Raw genomic sequence first — 20,576 nt, 5'->3', positions numbered from 1 at the left:
GCATCCACAACAAATACAGCTACACATACTACATTTAAGTAGAAGGCACTACACAGTAGCTTTTAAAGATGCAGTAGTATCCTCTGGTTCTTATTTTTAAAAGTTATTCTTTTTATTTGATCAAAATTTGGCAAATGGGAGTTTAGTTATTGATAAAATTTAGACTGACCCTCATGATTACTGAAATAGTATCTGTTCTTCGTTGAATCTGTTGTTTTCCATATGTTTTTTAACATGGTGCTATTGTGCAGGCAGTGCATATAGACTATGTGTTTAACATTTTAGGGCAAAAACATTAATTAGGGTAAAATGGTCACTAAGAAATGGCTTTATTTTGGGTTAAGTGTTACTGAATATAGAGTTATGACTTCCTGTACGATAAATTATGGAGGAACATAATGGAGGATGCAAAACTGTGTTTGGTTTAAAGAATTAAGGATGGAAAACGGGGTTTTTCTGTGATTATACTGCATCCTTAACAATGAGTGCGTGCTGCAACACTCGTGTCATGTAGAAATTAACACTTGCAGTTTAAGAAATGGGACAAATTGTCAATGCTAAGTAAGATTCCATTAACCTTATTATACAGAAAGGGACTGGCCTTTTATAACAAACTAGCACTTTTTATTTTTCTCAATGAGCAGGGTCTGGAACTCCTAAACCATCTACTCCTACTCCAACCAACACCCCTTCATCGACCCCACACCCTCCTGATGCTCAGAGCTCAACTCCTATTACCCCTTCTGCCACCCCTACTCCCCAAGATTCAGGCTTCACCCCTCAGCCCACTTTGTTAACCCCGTTTGCTCAGCAGCAAATGTCTCTGAGCCAGGCACTGCCTGTAATGACCATTCCTCTTTCCACCATGGTAACATCCATTACTACAGGAACAACCTCCACCCAGGTCATGGCAAACCCTGCAGGACTTAACTTCATCAATGTAGTGGGCTCTGTGTGGTAAGTGCTTTGTTAAGACAGCTTCTTAATTTGTCCTTGGGTGGGTTGGTAGTTGGTTGCTGGATTTTTTTTGGCAGCCAGTACAGTAGATATTTGTCAGAATCTGCAATACAAAAAGACCAGTCACCTTGTAATTATGAATTAAAAAGCCACTAGAAGTTATTTATATTTCTCAAAGTTGAAGGCATCTGCTATGAGAATACTAAAAGAAGTCTATAAAGAAAATTGTACTTTGAGCTTTTCAGATGCATATAATTTAATTCCGTAAGATGTGCCTCATGTAAGTGTGTTTCGAGGTTTTGCTCTTTAATGTTGAAAACTTTTTATTAATCAGAGAGAAGGTGGAATGTTGTATGCAGACCACTAAATGAAAAATGGAAAGAAATTCACTATAAACATTCTATGAATAAAGGTGTGTGAAATTTAAGAAAAGAGCAAATATGTTTTCTAACAATTTCATCAAATACTTAGATTAAATATTCTTTGTAAAACCCATTTAGCTGTTTTAAAAAATGATGCTGCTGGCAGGTGTAGATTATATGGTATGAAGTGAGCTGCTTTTAGACAAAATAAAATTCTGTGGTCAGTATAATATGCTCAGTGTAAGACACGTGGTGTGCTTCAATGGAGGGATCAGGCACTTGATTTATTTATCTAAGATGTTCAGGAGCTGATTACCAATGATTAATTGATTAGACTTATGACACAAAAGGAAAACACAAACCTGTTACTTAGCTTTTTGTTATTATAGCACAACCATTTTGAAGACTGATCTTTCAATGTTTCTAGAATAAAAGAACCACTTAAGTTTTATTTTCCATGGGTTATATATTTCCATGGGTTATTTTCCATGTTGAACAGGGGTTCAACAATCGTTTGAGAATATGAATTTAGATATTTGTTTTACACTAAGCATAATGATCTTTTAAGCTACTTTGATGCTTTATCCACAATTTTAATTGCAGAAAACAATTTAGACAGAGGACAAAAACATAGTTACTCAGATTTGCTTGTACCACTTGGATTTGATGTGTTGTCTTTCCTCTTCTACAGTGGAGCACAGACATTGATGAGTGGTTCAAACCCTATGTTGGGGTGCAACACTGGTGCCATAGCCCCTGCAGGTATAAATCTGAGTGGCATTTTACCATCAGGAGGTCTGGTACCAAGTGCACTGCCCGCTGCAATGCAGTCTGCCTCTCAAGCAGGTTAGTGTGAATAAGTTGAAAAGCCATCCTTCAGAGAGGGACAGTGTAAAAACCTGTTGTGAGGACAATGGACCAAAGTGGCCATTGTGTGAATGGATCATTGTTTGTTGACTTGAACTTAGGAACAACATAAATATTTTTGCATTCTAACTGTAAACTGTGATTAAGATGGTTTCTCTGAGAAACTGGAGTGGGGAAATGTACTATGCACCCAGATTACCTTTGGTATGCCCAGCAGGATGTTTGAGATAAACTCTGAATTCAGATACAATTTTGATAATGATGACTGCCAGAAAATAGACATGGTTAAATTTAGAAAGAGGCCTCTGTTTTTAAATGTGCAGGGTATTTCATGCTACCACTGGTACTGCTTTATTCTAGAGAGACAAGTAATTAGTTTGCTATTGCTTTTAAATATGAGTATATTAATGTATATGTTTCAATATTCATTAAAGCAACATTTGAATTCTTTATTATGCTTTCAGAAAAAAAATAAACTAAGACAGAGAACCCTAATACATGATTATTGAATCAAAAGGATAGAAGGTACATCAAGGTATCCAACCCTTATATTGAGACAGTCAAATCTGTCTAACCCATATTAAACTGTCCATAAATACCTTCACTGGAGAAGATTCCAGTCTCCCTCAGTAGCTGTTTGGAGTAGTTCATTATCTGTATAAAATGTTTCCTCCTAATCACAGTGCATCTCCTCAATTGCAGATTAAATTATTTTTTCTCCAGTTCCTTGCAGACATATAAAATAGTTGCTTGCTCTTTCTCTTTACTTTCTAGGTATCAGAAACATGCTGTCATGTCCCACATTTGTCTTCTCTCTCTGATAGGTTGTATTTTTCAAACCTTTCATAATCCTGTCACTCTTTTCTAGACTGTCCAATTTGCTCACATCCTTCTTAAAATGTGATACCCAAAACTGGACACAAGCCTGAGTTTGGCTGATTTACCACTGTGGAGCACAGCAGAATAACTGCATCTTACCTCTTTCACAACATTCCTGTTAGTATTTCCCCAAGTGAGGTCTGCCTATTTTTGTTCATATTTTCTTGCAACAGCATTACATGAACCTAAGAAGGGCTATACTGGCTTAGGCCAAAAGTCCATTCAGTTCATATTCTGTCTCTCACAGTGGCCCATTAGAGGATATTTAGGGGAAAATCTACGTCCAGGCAAATGTAAAGCATTACATCCCTTGGTGGACAGCTGTACCTCTTCTGGCAGTCTCCAGCTTTGAGACTTTCTCAGCTGAAGACTATCCATGTGGATCTTTTTGCTTAATAGCTTATGCTAGACTTCTGTTCTGGGGACTTGTCTAATTGTTTTTTTGAGTCCTTTTGTATTTTTGTTATCTACAGCATCTTGTGACAGTTCTATAAATGTAAACTGTGTGAAGAAGTTCTTTTCTTCTGTGTGTTCTCTAATCTGTGGTACGGGTTATTCGGGTATGTTTGTGACCTCTCTAATTTCTCACATATTTTCTTGCTGTGTAGATGCAGAGATAGTTAACTCAGTTTTGTACTTGTTTGTTTGTCTTTTTGGAATTCAGTGTCATTGATTTTGGACCTTTTCTTCAATTCACTATGATGACTTCTAGTTCTAATCCTGTCCTTTCAAGCATTAGCAACCTTTACCGGTTTTGTCAGATTTTTACTTCACATTATCATCTATGTAACAAATGGAAGTAGGGAGCTGATCTAGGTCTGTGGCAGACCTCAGTGGGGATTCTGTTTGACAGCTGCAGTTTTACTGGAGCATTTTAATCAGTTCTGTTGCCACCTCACAGATAACTACATATACATCCTTTTAGTCTATCTTTGAGGAGTACTGTGCGGAATAATGCCAAAAGCCCTACAAGTCAGATGTGTCTTTGCATTCGCCCTTCTAGGGTAGTACAGTTGCTAAGATTTGGACAAGGGTTGTTTGTTGTAATGATCAAGAAACTGGGAACCCACTACTTCCTTCTGTCCTTGGACATTTCTAGGTTTACTGTACAAACAGTAAAACTTTGCAAAGCCAGAAGGAGAGTTGCTGAAAAAATAACTTGCACGAAATTCTCTATGTTGGTCTTTACAATAAATGCAAACACAAGTTAGAGGTTACAGTGTACAGTGTTTGACAGTGATTCAGTTTTCTTTCTGCTCAGTCAGCTCTTTAACTTTGAATCTGGATAACTGTGAACTTGTCAACTTCATGGAAAATGCAGCATTTGCGTTAAAGTACAAAATTTAGGCTTGCCAGTTTTCCAGCTTCTAAATGTTTGAAATAATCCCAGTGGAAAGGTGTATAAATTGCAATACACATATATAATTAAGTAAAGACTTCCTACTAATAAAAAGATGTTTTCTTTAACAGGCAGCCCTTTTGGTTTGAAAAATGCATCAAATCTTCGGCCCTTAAATCTTCTACAGGTAATTGATATACTTGGACACAATAATACTTTCTTACATTTCTTTAGAGACATGCTTAGCACTGCTTACAGTATTGGCTGCCACAGATCTTTGAAGCCAATTGATGAAACCATATACTGCAAATTTCATTTGCTTTTTTAAAACACTTAAAATGAGGAAAAAGGTACTTCTGTAAAGATATCAGGTGGAAATGATATTCTCAGCTCACAACAAAGCAGCTAGTTTTCAGTAACAATGTAAAAATGCTGACATTTGAATTCAAGAGATTAATCCTAAAATACCATCTTCAATTTTCTGGATTTGCCTAAGCTTTTATTTGCAAAGCATTCTTGAAACTGAAGTTATGATTATATGAAAAGCACAAAACAGTACAGCAGAGTCACTCAGGGTTACACATACAAGGCCTGAAAGTTTGAGCTAAACATGCACAGGTAGGTGCAATTAAAACTTTAAAGAGCTGCTGGTAATGAAAGTAGAAGTTCATATAAGATAGGATGTCCAAAAAGGCTTTAAATGTTTCATTTCCTTTAAGCATACATACAAATAGGAACTTGAGCAAATGGTGCTTATGTTTGAGCTCCATTAAAAAGCAGAACAGGGAGTGGAGCTGGGTGTAATTCCTGGATCTTGAAGTTGCCTGCAAGTTAGAGCTGCAGAGGTGCAGCTTCAAAATGCCACAGATGTTGCACCATGCTTCAGAAAATCAATAACCAGTAAAAGATCATCTGTAGCTTTGCTACTTCATCCTGCCACTCCTGCACAAACTCCAGAAACACAGGAAAGGAAAGGCACAGGAGGCAGTGTAGAGCTCTTCTTTAAAATAAACTGCTTGTATTTATGCAATTCCAAATTGAAGTATGACCTTTCAGGCTATCTCTGACACTCAAAAGACAAGAATAATTTGGCTGAAAGCACAGCACTGCAATTAAAATGGGTTAAGGGAGAGGAATTGAGACTTTTTCACTTCAGAGACTTCTTCACAACAGTTCTTGCTTCAGGCCTTCAGCCTTATTGGAAGCATATATTAAACTTCACTGGCATACTCTGAATATGAAACTACTATCCAGTGCTTTTGAAGACTATCCTTTACATTTCCAGTATCAGTGCAATCTCTGCTATTTTAGTTGAAATAGAATAATTAAAATGTATTTTACTGTTTAAAAAGAAAATCCAGCTACAATTGATGCAGGTTTATTTTGAGCATGGGGCTTCTTCACACAACAGCTGTTGTAAATCAATGAATTTTAAAGGATTTCCAAAAGAAAATCCTCCAAGGAATACATCATTATCAATGTCACACTCATCCTAGGATGGGGGAAACGCAGCAGTTCGATTGAAATATGCCTTTTGTTATTAATCTTCAACAGCTTACATGAGGTTCACTTATTTGAACCCACTCCAGCAGCAGCTGTCACAGTTTTCTCCACAGCAGCAATCTCAGCAGCCCACAGGAATAAGGTGTGTTGCTAACAGCGCTCAGTCTGGGGTACACGGATGAATCAGTTTCTCCTATTCTCCCCATCTCCACACTAAGGAGCCTTTACACAACAGATCTGAAATGGGAGAGGAAAGTCTTCCTCCCAAACCTTGGTGAACTGCGGAAGACTGCAATGGATTTGTTGCCACGGCTGGAGCTGGGTTATACTCCTTTATTTTCATCCTGTATAGAAGAGCTGTAACAAAGCACCCAGCTAAGCACTGCCTCACTCCACCATGGAGAGTCAGCCCACTGTGAGTGGTGTAAAATTAGCCTAGTCTTGCTCTGTTTATCCTAACGAGCAGATACCATAGACATCAGATGAACAGAGAAGAAACACAGACAGGATTACCACTGAGTAACTAAAGCTTCATAGCTCACAACTGCTATGAGCTGGCATATGATCCTCACTCCTGTGGTGTAACAACACTGCTCTCTGCCCCAGAGAAATAAATATGTCAGCTGGCTTTAAAGTTATCCTAAGACACTTACTGTTCTGCTGCTTGTAACTAGTATTAAAGGTGTTAATCACTGAAGAAGTGTAAAGACTTGACGGAGACCTTTCTGTCTATTCTCAAAATGAAAAATTTAAGTGGTTAGTTGTACCTGTGTCTAAAGGTCTTTCCATCATTGGTGCAGCTATTTGGGAAAACCAGCTGCTCTGCTTTTGCGTTCTTTATAACTACAAGCTCTTGTCTTTCCAGACATGCAAGACTTTTGTTTACCAAATTGTCTCTATGGATACACAACTCACTTTGTCGTAATTTTGCTTGTGCTGCTGTAGATTGTTCATAAATAAGATGACTCTTTAAAACATTTTCATGGTGTAGTCTCCTGTGTCACAGGCCTCGTTCTGAAATGTGTGACAGTCTAATAGGAGACTTCCAGACTTATTCTCAGAATCCAAATGTCAGTTCTAGTCAAATTACCTAAATATATATCTATATCTATGTATAAAATTCAAGCTTATACTCTTGTGTTTTATTTTCTATGTGCTAACTTTATGGGCATTTACACAAAAGCTGATTTGAGGCTAAGTCCTTTCTGTGGCAGAAAGTTTTTTTTTTGAAGAAATCAATCTCTGCATTGGCTAACTTGCCCTAAGGAATGGTTTTCTTACTACGCATTATAGTTCAGGGTTAAGGTTGTTCAGTATTCATAATAGCTCATTTTAACTTGATTCTGTAACTCATGCTATGGACAACAATGTCTATGTTCACAGTGCTGTAATCCAAGTGCTTAGTGGAAAAAACTTTAGTCCCAAAACACAAAAAAAAAAAACCTCTGTGCTACCACTAGTATACTTACTTTTTTCATACTTAGGGTTGTCTTTTTCCACATGCTGGTTCTATGACTTTGTAAGTCTGTCTTCATTGTCTTCATCAAGATGATGATGTATGTCTTGATGTCCAGTCTTTTGGCCAAGTTTACCCAGGTCTTAGTGACATTATTTCATATGGGCATTCTTAAGAAGCATTGCAATTCCTGGAAATGCACCAGCTCAAAAGCCCATGTGTTGTTTTTTTTCCCCCTCCTTATAACTGATAAGCCATGCAGTTTGCTTAAATCAGGTGTAATATTTTATTTCCCTGCTATTTGAATCAATTCAAGAAGAGGTCGTAATTCAGCACTCTTAATGTCAGTAAACACTAGATGAGGCTCCAGTAATTCCAGTTGTGTGATTAGGGTCAGGGCTACTTTGTTCTGAAAACAAAACTTAAAAAGAGTTCATATTTTTTTTTATGATGTTAAGGCATCTGAACATGCGAATGTAAGTTTTCACACCTTTCACATTATGATTAGGACCTTTGCATGTGGATAGTTACAGCTGTCACCTGAAGGCTTTGGGGGTGGGGAGCAGGAGAGGAAATGCGCTAAGATTACAACCATAAACTAATCTCTACTGACTGACAGCACAGTTCCGTTTCTGCCAAACAGCTGTTTGGAAGCATTCGGCATCTGTTAAACTTCAGTAGTGACTACATTGTAGCCTGTATCTACATGCACTGTAAAATGTAGAATTAAATGTTTTTAAATGGCACTTCAGAAGCTTGTCGTCACACTGGCTTTACTTATTTACTGGTACTGAGTTTGGTAATAAGGATCAAGCTTTTCATTTTTGCTAGGGGTCTGACCAAGGTCCATCCAATCAAGATCAGGCATTATCTGCCCAACAAGCTGCTGTTATTAACCTGACTGGAGTAGGGAATTTTATGCAACCTCAAGCCACAGGTATGTGCTTGCTGAGCCTCCTTTTGTATTTAAGTGTGTATGTTGATAAATTCACACTGAAATGAAGTTTGGTCTTAGAGAAGTCTTACAGAACAACTTGCTATTTATTATCAGCATATGAATTTTACAAGAAATACTGGACTTCCACTTCCAACACATGCACTTCTCTGCTTTGTTTGGCAGTTAAGTGTAATAAATTGGTTATATCACATGAATAAGCCACACTTGATACGATAAAAAAATACAGGAAAATTCCATGCCAGACTTCATTGAAGAATGTTTCTTTAACTGTGTGCTTAACATCCAGTATGAGAAACCTCTTTGTGTCTCCACAAGCACTTCATAATCTAATTATGTTATAACTAACCAAGTATGTATATCATGTATATTTTATTCTGCACTGTTTCCAATTTTACTTAAACTAATTCTGTTGATCCTCCCTTTATGTTACACTCTATTCCTATGTCTTCCTTTCCCAACCCTGACAAACTCAACCTGACCTCTTTGACCTGCCTGCTTTCCCCTTCTCCTTTCTTAGTGTTGTCTCAGCTTGGCTCTGCCGTGAACAGACCTGGGCAAAGCCTTCCTCAGCAGAGACTCCAGCTCTCTTCTGCCTTACAACAGCAACAACAACAAGCCTTGCAGCAGCAGCAGCAACAGATACAAGTAATCCAGCAACTTCACTCTGTTTAAAAAAAAAAATACAATTCTCAGCTCCAAAACAAAGAATCTCCTTTTTTTTTTAAACTGTCTTTACAGTCTGAAATTTAAAAAAAAATAAAAAAAATGAATTCAGACAAACTATCATGAAAGACTTGAAATGTGTAGTTCTCTCAGCTTGGAGCACTGCCTTTATTTTTATTCATTTAAGCCATCCACCTTCCTGATTTGCTAACATTCAAGGAGTGCTTGTGGCACATTACTAAATAAGCTCTGCCAGGTGCCATTAGGCTTGCAAAAGAAAGACACTTGAAGCACCTGTAAGTTCCAGTGTAGCACAGCTACAGTCAGTATGTACAACATCTCTGATAAAGCATTCCTTTAGCATTCTGTTATTCAGATGCTTTATGAAAATATTGAAATACTTTTAGCACACGGTCTCCTTGTGATACACAAAGAAAACACCACATACACAGGAAAGGTACGATGCTAAAAATGTACCACATCACCAAACGTTCACTGAAGTTGCTGAGTTACTGCAGTTACTGCAATGGAGAGAAAGGGCAAAGAAATAGCTGTCTGAGAACATGTACAATGTTAGATATGCCCTCAGCAGGCTTCTGTGCCACTGGTGCTGCTTGACTGTACTCATTGCCCCAGTACATGATGTATTCCTTTTGTTAACCTAGTGCCTCCTCAGTTTTGTTTTTTTTTCCACCTTTCTGTCATTCTTTCTGATGTGAAACATAGCTTTATAGCTAACACTAACAAGCTTTTTCTCCCCCTTCTCCTTCGTGGCAGCAGTTGCGATTCTTGCAGCATCAAATGGCTATGGCGGCAGCAGCAGCAGCACAAGCAGCTCACCTGCGACATCAACAGCATTCAGGCAGCCACTCAAAAAGTAAAAGAAAAAGAGGCACACCAGTCCCTCCAAAATCCTGAGACTTGCATTTTTTTTCCTTTATAAAAATGATTCAGAGGTGATTTTTTTTTTCCAGTTCAAAAAGGAGAAAGCTTAAAACAAATCAGTGTTTTATATTACTGGTGGGAAACCGACCTTTTGACCTTACACTGAAATAAACTGTTTTTGGAAGCTACCCCTATATAATGTGGCAACTTCATTGATAAAGCAGCTAGGGTCCGGTTTCCTTGTAAGTCACTTAATTTTTTAACAGAATGTTTTATCTTGTATTTTTTACCATTCAGCAGCATTGTACATAGTATAAGGGTGGAAAACATTTTAGAAAAAAATGAACTTTGTAAATGTAGTATTGGTATTTGTTTATTTAGTATAAAAAGGTTTGTGAACACTGTAACAAATACAATTTTTACAAATCCACTTTTGAAAAGATCTTGCCTTTTGTTCAGTTGGGCTTTATGCTTTTTGTTACTTTGTCTATCAGCTTCTTCACTTCTTTGTGTCTTGTTATGGCTCTGGTGATACAGTCCTGAAGCTTGGCACCTGTCAGAGGACTTCCACCTAAGAATTGAAAGGAACAACTTGAATTTCCACTTATGCTTCAGTTAAGTATCCTCAAATGTGTTTTCTAAGTCAGGGTATTAATACATTAATTCTCTCAACTTTCGCCTGAAGAAAGCATACAGCTTCTTCAAATACAGCCTCAGGCACAGAAGACAAACACACCAGACCTAAACAGTAGACACGCTCAAGATTTGTCATTTGCTATGTGTAGGGTAAGCTATGACATCAGTCATGCCACCTCTTTCAAAATGAATTTCAAGAGTAAGTGATTTAATCAGTACTTAACCCATCTGTTATCATAAAGTGCACACATTTTACAAAAAAAAATAAATGGAGGGGTATATAACACACAGGTCAAGAAAAGACCATCCTCTTCATAGGTTCCTATGCAATGAGCTTGGAAGTACCTGGCTTATGGACGGAACAGAGTCTGTCTTCTTCATCAGTTACAACAGTTACTGTTCCAGTTGCTAAGTCTTCTTCTTCAGCAGTTGGATCAACTATGAGTAATGTGCTTTTGAAAGGAAAATATATGCAGACATTAGTACGTGATGTTCCATTAACATGGCTGCAAAATGCATTCGCTAATTAATTTTAATGTAGTGTTATAAAGTAATTCTAGATTGATTTAGTGTTCAAACTCATCTGGTGTTTTTTTTCCCCACAATCTACTAGTTAAAAAAAAAAGGGAAATAGTGTATACATCTGTTAAAATACCAGCTGTCAAAATACATCTGTATGTGCAAGTTTTATAGACCTGTAGTATTGCAGGAAAACAGTGTTAAAACTGTTATTTGTAGTATGCAACCACTTACTTCATAGTTAAGCAAAGACAATGTTTTTACGTGTAGCCTTCACTAATCTATACCAGACCTTAAGGCAAAATACATTTCTAATGGTAAATTCACCAAAGTGGTTCTCAGTTGCTTGTCAGAGAGCTCTAACATCACTCAGACTGTGAATAATTCAAAAATGGTTACTGAGTTCCTTAAGAAAACCAAAATAAGCTGTCAAATACATCAGACAATGCAGATCATTAAAGGAGAAAATATTAGTTTTCAAGTTAAAAATTGAGCAAACCAATGAAAAGAAGGGTATTAACTAAAAGACAACTTTGCACAACAAGAGCTTGAACTTAAAAAGCCAAACAACAACACATTAGCCTTAGGTTTCTTTCAAAAACAAACAAAACGGTAGTACAAACATTTTGCTTCTGAGTTACGATATAGCCAAACAAACTATACCTGAAGTTTTCATGAAGCCTCAGTTTACGTTAACTACGTTTTGTGTGAGAGTTTGATGTAATCAACTTCAACCTACCAGCTACAGTGCACCTAAACTGAATGATTATGGCAAGTTTTGGGGGAATAGCAGTAAGGCTGAATGCCCGTTAAATAAGTGGAAGAATTTTTTGATTTGAGCTCATGCAGTGCATAATTTTTAAAAAGGATTTTCTGGGTAATTTACACTTTAACCAACAGTTTCAGATTGCTCTTTCAGAGCTGCAGTTTAATAAAAATATCAGTCCTTAGCTATGCTACTCAAAAATGCTACTTTTTTATTCTACCCACACACACTGTGCAGCATGACAAATGAAACCTGTACACACCAAGAGTTGGATGCATCAGACCTGGCTCTTATTTATGTACAGGAGCCATGCTGTGGAGCTCCACAGTGCTCTGCACCAGCACGCCTATAACTTTCTGCTTTGATTAATTTGGTAATCACCTGGTCAGCATTGGAGCTTAGCACTCTCCTCACCCCATCCCATCCCATCCCATCCCATGAATCTAAGGGCCTATCAGTAATTTCTGTGACTACAGATAAATGTGCCATAAATGCCTGACCTCTAAACGTTTAAATGGATTGAAAGCACAGTAAATATCGTATTTTTGATTCTCTACTTTTCTTCTATGCAGCAACAGAACACTTAATTAACATAGTTACACTAATGAAGAGCCAATAAACAATTTCAGGTGAGGAGTCAAGTTACTGGATGGGATTATTTTGACTTCTCATAATCAGATTTTTTACCTACAGGAACAATGACTTAAGAGTGCTGGTCATACTTCATCTTGGGTAATTATGTTTTCATTTATCCAGAGGTTTTGTTGTTCTGAGTAGACCAGTACTTTTTACTTCCTCTGTTGACTAAACCCTTCATATAATCTGTTCAAAAAACTATCATCTTTTATATCAGCTATGTACACAAACTTTTAAAAGATGAACTCTGTTAGTACCATTCTTTTGTCTAGAGGATACTGCATAAACATAAATCAATACCCTTTCCAAAACCTTCAACCCTAGAGTACTTTTATGCCTGTCCTTTAGGCTGGGAAACAGCTCTGCTTTAAGTCACAGGAGGAAGTTGGACAAACTGTTGTTTGTTTGCTACATACTCATCCATACTGCAGAACTACAAATCAGTTCAGCGAGACACGCTTTGGATATAAGAGATAGCAAAACAGCACTGCCTGAACCCTTGTGTCCTTCACCAGCAGCAAATAAGTGCAGAAACACCAGTAGCATCCTCATGTTTTCACTACTTTTTTTTAGATTCACACTTGTTTTCATAAGTACAAAACAGTTAGGAACTTACTCATCAAATATAGCAAAGGAGGTGGCAACTGGATGCTTTCTGATAACCAGGGGATTCTTCTGTTTTAAATTAACTTCTGACAAACCAGTTTCTTCATTTATAGTAACAGATGGCAACTGGACTGAAGAGGTGAAAAAATGACAATAGAATAGTATTAAACACTGCTACTTTCAGTAGGCCTAAAGATGTCCTAGACCGCTGAAATATTCAAGCTGACCTTTTACCATATTGGAAAGCAGATGAGAATGGGATTTTGGTTTTATTAACAGTGTTCCATTTTTTTGAATTCAAGCAACCTGCTTAGCTTAAAACTACCTATTCAAGTAACTATTTCACTTTTCTCTTGAAAGTACCATTCCTCCCTAGCATTTTCTGCTTCCAAAATACCATACAATTACAACACCTTTAGTCTCAAATTGAACAAAAAACATTTTTTCCCCAAAAAATGCCTACAGGACATGTAAAACCAAATATATACATACAGTCTCATCTCATGTATTTTATACATCTGTAGAAAAAGTACAATCCAATCTTAAGGTAACTCTCACTCAAACAACCCAGTAATGGAGACGGGGAAATCAAGAGCAAATTAGCTATTGGAATTCAAAGGCAAGCAATTCAACGCTTAGAAAAGGAAGCCTTTCTCTAACTCTTTGTGCTGTCTCCTACATGCATATATAACCCACACCTTGTGAATTATCATACCTATATAGCATGCATGAAAACAGTTCTTTCAAACTATAACACATGAAGCTACAAACATTGTGTTTTGACAAAATAAAATAAGCTCCCAACAGCTTGTTCTGCCTACACAACACAGATGAACAAGGTAAGGTGCTCTACTAGACATTAAAGTTGTTTGTGACCTCTGCTGAAAGATTCCGATTTCTGAGACAGAAAAACACTCAGAATGGCTATTAATCTTACAAGACAGCAATAATATACATACAAAAAGATCTTACTGCCCAGCTGTTACATATCTATGGAATCCCTCCCATCAGTTCCACTCTGTATTCCCAGTATAGTAATTTAGGTGACAGAAAAAAGCAGACTTAAGGAATTGTGAAGCAGTTATTTTCCCTCACGATTAAAAACTAACATATTTCTCCAAGCAACAGCAATCAGAGTGTGTCTTACTCTAGAGAAGACTTACCATTTTTTAATGCTGCTAACAAAGCAAAGACACTGGCATCCAAGATGTTTCCATCGTAGTCCAGACATATGATGTCACAGTATAACACCCAAGCAAGCTATCAAAAAACGTTTGCACATGTGAGTTATTACAGCAGCTAAGCAGATGGTGCAATATCTAAGAAAACACTGGCCACACGAACAAAGATACTTCTTTCACAAGAACAAAATTTTACGCTCTAGACCTAAACCAAGCTATGTAAATTGGAAAGAAAAAAAAAAAAAAAAAAAAAACATCCAATACCTTCTTTAAAGTCTTACCACCATGATCTTGCTAGTATGTATTTATATACAACTTAAGATACAACTTACCTTGCCATTTGCAATGCACAGATCTTCTTTCGCTATTATCTGTGAACTAAAATAAAATGAGAAAGTAAAACAGCAAATAGAAAATTGTCTTTCAGAGTTGTTTGTGGTGTAAATGCAGTAAGAAGGTCCTTACTTTTCAATCACATCGGCAATGAACTGGCTTGCTGCTTGAGCCTCTTCGCCAGGAGGTCCAGAGCGAAACCTTGTTGAACAGAGGGATGGCAGTTCTACATTTGGAACTAGGTAACAAAAATCATCAGTTATAAACTAAAGAAATCATGGCATGGGAAATCAAAAATAAGATAATATGCACTTTTAATACCATTTTATGTACTTCAAACGAAAAGCAAGACCAAGAATTCTTCAGTCAAGCCTTCCTACTTTTCCCCTCAAAAACAGTTACTTACGAATGAGTTTGTACTCAAGAGCTTGTAGAAGTCTGTACTTGGAAAAGGTATGTTTCACAGAAAAGCAAATACTTGTACTTAACCGTTTTCTGTTTGGATTCCTTCTGTGAGTATCATGACCTCACACACTCTTCCCTAAGTGTTAAGCATTCCTAACTAGCTCAAGGGAACAGCACCATTTTCATCCCACTGCCTGACCTTACTGGTATGCTATCTGCTCTTCATCAACCATTAAAACTTGATGCTTTAGATTGGAAGCAAAAACATGCATAAACTTTTGTGGAAAAAAAATCCACATTTAAAAAGGGGATTTCACATGAGCTCTCTGTTCCACTGAATGGTTTTATTTCACTAGAAACTGCACAGGAGTGAGTATGTTGGGGTATCTACAGTTCCCTGAGAAACAAGCAGTTTGTGTAGCCTTTTTTGTCTATTGGGACTTCAAGACAAAAGTTAACATGCCTTTGCACAACATTGCATGGCCCAATCTTACAGATGAACTACCTTTCTCCCCTCAACAAACATCCCTCGCTGAGGGTTTATTTTCATACCGTTCTGGAAGCAGGAAAGAGAAAGTAGCTTTGCAGGGAAAACTCACAAGCAGAGCAGGGGAATTCTGAAATTTCTGAATTAACACGTCCCAAATGTCAATTTGAAAACTGATTTTATGGAAAGTAATACTGTTTCACCCTATTTCTTTCCGTTAATGAAGCCTTCACAGCACACTTCATCTTTACTTTTAGCTGAAGCACTAAAAAAATACTATTAAGAACAAAAAGCTTACCAATATATCCTTTATTAGCAGAATCTACTGCAGGTGCAGCAAGTTCCTGGAGTAAAAAAGGAAGAAATGAAGAGCTTAATTTTGTTCAAAAATATTTCCAGCTATTCTAAGTGTGAAGTGTCATTTTCTTGCCAAATATCATTACAGTTTGATTTAAAAGAGCTATTTTTCATCAGTCAGTTGCAAGTTCATGGGTAACAAACTGTATTTTGCCAATGGGAAGACTTCTCACTGCATGCAGGGGTGTGAAGTGGTTTATCTCAGGGTTCACGGCAGGCCACCAGTAAAGCTGAGGCAACAAGGCACTTCACAGTCCAGCCAACTAATTACCAACCCACTTACTGATCAGTCTCCAGAAACTCTTCAATTACTGTTATTTCTAGATAATAAAAGCTCTGTATTTTTGTGCATATCTTTCGCCATACACAGTACACACCACAAAAATACACATTCTCAGAATGTACAAGACAATGAAATAATAATATCTTTGATGCCTGAAAGTAACTCATAAAATAATGTAATTGTATCTGACTGGCATATTATTGTAACTCGGCAGGAGATGCATTCTACAGACGAATAAACAAATTCAGCTAACAGCCAAGTTAAAATCAAAACCAACCATACCGCTTTAACTCCACAAATTACTGTCGTATTTCCCAATTTCACCAGGGCAGACCCGTCTGCAGTTGTAATTGAACCTGAAGAGAGAAAGTGCTGTTCAATAAAATCTTTCATTTAAAGGACCTTAATTAACATCCACCTTCATAAAGTGCTTAATCTCCATCATTTTCAACTAAACACAGGCTAAACAAAGTTGATGAATCCAGGATGGGAACAGATCCCCTCTCTCTATCAAACAGTCAGAACACTGGATTATTAGCATCCTTAAAATTCAAGCTAAGGATTGCTGAATCCATTATCCAAAATATACTGCTAGCATTTTCTCCCAAAATGTTACAGAATAAGCCTGCCTCATTATTACCTTGATCAATTTTTTTCATGTACAACAGATTGTGTTTTGTACATTGATGCAAATTTGAACTAATAATATCCTTCCCATTAATAGCAGTCAATGCTCTACTAGATGAAAATGTACCTGTTACCACACAAGCAGGTAAATCAGTTCTAGATCACAGATCCTATCAATGGAAAACTTTTAAACCAGTAATCAGGGATGGTTATCACAAGATGACTTTTTGAGTGACTTACAGCAAGCCCTCATGAAAAGGCAACACTGTACAATGGAAAAGATCTGCAGTGTTTGTTTCAGCAATAACCAGCAACCATTCCATGGTGGCACATGCTAATCTATGTATTTTTTTTCAGAAATCACAGCAAGGTCTAAGAAAGGTAGTTAAGGCCTGCTGTTCACTGCACATAAGGCATCTTGCCTCTACTTGTGCCAGCTGCTCATTGAGCTTAGAACAAAGCACAGGCCAGGAGTCAGCACCTTTCAAGATGCCAGGGATCAGCTGTGCACTTATCAGTATGTGGATAGATGCTGCCTTCTGCATCCAGAACATGAAGCTGCTGGTCTTAGAAGGAGCCACACTTCTAAGACCACCTAAATTTTGCTGTGCGTACCAGCCCGGGGCAGGACCAGAGAAAAATGCTCAAAAATATTACTGTACCATCCATTCTTTTTAATGTTTGTTGGAACTATAAATACACATCCTTCCTCTTCCTTGTTTCAAAATTCAACCACCAAGAAAAGTGATAAGCAAGTTATTAAGGGTACTGGCTATTGCAATGAGAGATTAATAATACCCACATTATCATTATTATTCCACTTACCTATGTTGACAGTGGTTGCCCGGAATTCACCTAGCTCCCTCCCATCAGGTCGACAGTTCTCTTTCTACATAGAAATTACAAATTTCAAGTTAGAAAACATATTCTTATCAAATAACACACCAGACATATGTTATCAAATAACACATTGGTAAGTTTATATAAAAAGCATTCTCCATTTTGGTGGAAATACACAGCTACAAAATTGCTAGGAAAAGTTTGATCACATTCCAGACAATTTTTCATCAATAGATGCCCAAACCTCTTTTTGGTTGCAGGATCAGTGTTTTTTTTATTTACTGTAACTTATTTAGAAAATAAATATAACAATAGATTGATTGTCTGTCTCAAGGATAAGTACTACAGGCTAGATTCAGAAACTTAAAATGAGAGTTTCTACCAGTCTGTATTGTGTAGAGTTTGCAGGCAATTCCCATCCCTTAGCCCCATCTGCTGGAGTTCTCAAAACGAACATTAGAGTGAACCAAAATGAAACAACGCAAAAAACACCTCTAAATATTGTCAGTCAGAAGCTGTTCAACAGAACCCAAACCTTAAGTTAGAAGCAACACCAATTTGTTATCACGTTAGATCTGAACTATTATTCATCACAATTTCAAGCTTCTCAAAATCAAAACTTTTGGTTCAATTACAAGAACTGAAACTGATAGCAGTAATGCCGTATTTGTTTCCAAATCAATACTATTTTAGTGTAAAGCATACAGAAAAAAGAGGCTCTCCTTCACAGTTACAGTGAGCACAGTTAGTAGCAATATTTTTTATTACTTTTAGTAGCAACTGAATGCCAAGTCGCTTTGCACTAGACACAAGACTGCAGCACCACCTTGGTCAAATTTAACTCAGATTCATTTTGAGGCCAACAAAAGCATTTTCACATCTGGAGTTAAACAGGAACACAACCTGCCACAGAATCAATGACAGAGACAGGAGGAAAAACAAGTTCTGAAGAGCTACAAGCATTTTTCCTCAACTTAGTGAGTTGTTTTTCCCTTACAGTTTCAAGCTTTCATGCAAATTAAAAAAGCTTGAGTACACAAGAATTGCTTCCAAGCAATTTATAAACGCACATCATGTTTTACTCACCAGAAATCTTCTATAGTATTCCAACGGTTCCACTGTCCTACAATAAATAAGAAAGGATGTTTACACACAAGCTTCCAAGGAGAGCAAAAAGAAAAAGCAAGCGCTATCCTACAACAACAAATAATCTACGAATCAAGATGGCTTGCAAAGCTGCTTAGTAATATAAAATATGAATATGAAAAACTTGGAAACTCTAGACTGATCTAAGAAACAGTAAAGATGAAGAAACAAACTTTTTTTGTCATTCATTTTCCAAAATACTTCTTCTTCATAAGGAATCTGCATGCACATACACCTAGCACAAGCTACCAGCTTTCACCTCAGTAATATTAACTAAATGCCTATTAATTTTAAGGTCAAAGTGAATGTTTACTGAGGAAACAATATAGATTTTTTTTTTGAAGAGTTGCAGAAAGGGCAATTTTATTACAGTATCTGCAATATTTGGTAGCTCAATGACTGCATTCAGATGCACAAAAAAAAAAAAAAAAAACAAACAACACTTTACATGAAATATTACATTTTTTAGAATCTTCAGGAAAAAATAAAAATTGTGAGAAATGCTTTATGCTTCAGTTGAGAAATAACTGATGTTTATTATTACTCAGATACTGCCAACATAGTTTGTGCACTGGGATTTTAAGCACAGAACACTGAGGTAGAAAGAAGTGTTGTTTCATATGTGTTGTTTCAGTATTTGAGCAATGCTTTCACATGTTTAGAATCACAGAATCATTCAAAAGACCTCCAAGATCATCTGCTCCAACCATCCCCTACCACCAGTGTCACCAACCATGTCCCCAAGCACCACGTCCGACCTCTCTTTGAACACCCTCAGGGACAGTGACTCCACCACCTCCCTGGGCAACCCGTCCCAGTGCCTGACTGCTCCTTCTGAGCAGAAATATCTCCTCATTGCCAACCTGACCCTTTCCTGTCACAGCTTGAGGCCATTCCCTCTGGTCCTGTCACTGATTACCTGCAAGAAGAGGCCGACCCCCAGCTCCCCACCCCTTCCTTTCAGGCAGCTGCAGAGAGCAATGAGGTCTGCCCTGAGCCTCCTCTTCTCCAGACCAAACCCCCCCAGCTCCCTCAGCCGCTCCTCACAGGCCTTGTGCTCCAGGCCCTTCACCAGCTCCGTAGCCCTGCTCTGGACACGCTCCAGGACCTCGACGTCCTTCTTGTAGCGAGGGGCCCAAAACTGAACGCAGCACTCGAGGTGCAGCCTCACCAGAGCCAAATACAGGGGGACGATCACCTCCCTGCTCCTGCTGGCCGTACTATTCCTGATACAAGCCAGGATGCCATTAGCTTTCTTGGCCATCTGGCCACACTGCTGGCTCATATTCAGGCGAGCACCAGCCAAAACCCCAGATCCTTTTCCTCTGCACAGCTTTGGAGCCACTCTGTGCCAAGCCTGCAGCGCTGCATGGGGTTGTTGTGAGCGAAGTGCAGGGCCCCGCGCTCAGCCATGTTGAGATGCAGGCACTGACAGTGGCGCTGTTACACACACACACACACACACACAGGCACACACGTGTTTTATAACGTGTACGTAGAACAAAATAAGCACGCGTATCCCCACGGAAGCCAGCACACGGAGTCCCCGCGTCTCATGGGGGCTCCTCCGCTCCCCCCCCCAGCCCCGGTACAAGGGTCCAGCACCCCTCCGCACCCACCCACCACGACCAGTCGCGACACCTCATTTCACGCAGCATTCAGAACCCACGGTCCCAAGACGAGGCGAGAAGCCGGGAGCTCCCCCGATCCGCCTACAACCCCCGGGAGCCATCCCCGGGCAGGGCAGAGCCGCGAGAGGCTGCCCCAGCGCCCCGCGCTTACTTGAACGCCGTCGCCATGCCGCTGCCTTTCCCCTCCTCTCTCCTCCCTTCCCCGGGTGTGGTTCCGGGGTTGCAGCGCCCAGAAGCCTCCGCTGCCGGCCGGC

The 20,576-nt window shown here is 38.4% G+C and overlaps 2 protein-coding genes across 14 annotated transcripts in view; one reads left to right on the top strand and one right to left on the bottom strand.

Moving 5' to 3' along the window:
* SUPT20H (SPT20 homolog, SAGA complex component) overlaps positions 1 to 10,299 on the top strand; it is a 35,091-nt gene extending 24,792 nt beyond the window's left edge. For 6 of the 12 annotated variants that reach the window (XM_068673304.1, XM_068673293.1, XM_068673283.1 and 3 more), the window contains 5 exons: positions 645 to 957; positions 2,011 to 2,165; positions 4,536 to 4,591; positions 8,195 to 8,300; positions 9,762 to 10,299. In XM_068673304.1, the coding sequence (XP_068529405.1) occupies positions 645 to 957; positions 2,011 to 2,165; positions 4,536 to 4,591; positions 8,195 to 8,300; positions 9,762 to 9,865 (734 nt within the window). In that variant the 3' untranslated portion in view covers positions 9,866 to 10,299. Of the gene's footprint in view, positions 1 to 644; positions 958 to 2,010; positions 2,166 to 4,535; positions 4,592 to 7,871; positions 8,148 to 8,194; positions 8,301 to 9,761 lie in introns of those variants that run through there. The other 6 variants (XM_068673329.1, XM_068673320.1, XM_068673346.1 and 3 more) reach the window with 4 other exon arrangements.
* Positions 8,386 to 20,571, bottom strand: EXOSC8 (exosome component 8). Of its 2 annotated transcripts, XM_068673365.1 has the most exons (12): positions 20,474 to 20,571; positions 18,632 to 18,668; positions 17,531 to 17,594; positions 16,361 to 16,434; positions 15,737 to 15,782; positions 14,679 to 14,784; positions 14,546 to 14,591; positions 14,196 to 14,292; positions 13,043 to 13,163; positions 10,851 to 10,957; positions 10,318 to 10,440; positions 8,386 to 8,985 (listed from the first exon to the last, which is right to left on the bottom strand). In XM_068673365.1, the coding sequence occupies exons 1-11, from the start codon at positions 20,488 to 20,490 to the stop codon at positions 10,325 to 10,327; spliced, it is 831 nt and encodes a 276-aa protein (XP_068529466.1). In that variant the 5' UTR covers positions 20,491 to 20,571; the 3' UTR covers positions 8,386 to 8,985; positions 10,318 to 10,324. The 2 variants fall into 2 exon arrangements, with proteins under 2 accessions (XP_068529466.1, XP_068529457.1); XM_068673356.1 differs by lacking the exon at positions 8,386 to 8,985 and having other exon boundaries at positions 10,225 to 10,440.
* Between the last annotated feature and the right edge of the window lie 5 nt (positions 20,572 to 20,576).

Source organism: Anas acuta, chromosome 1, assembly GCF_963932015.1.
Source record: "Anas acuta chromosome 1, bAnaAcu1.1, whole genome shotgun sequence".
Taxonomy (NCBI): domain Eukaryota; kingdom Metazoa; phylum Chordata; class Aves; order Anseriformes; family Anatidae; genus Anas; species Anas acuta.
The sequence above is the reverse complement of the archived record's forward strand: the minus strand, read 5'-3'. Positions and strand labels throughout refer to the sequence as shown.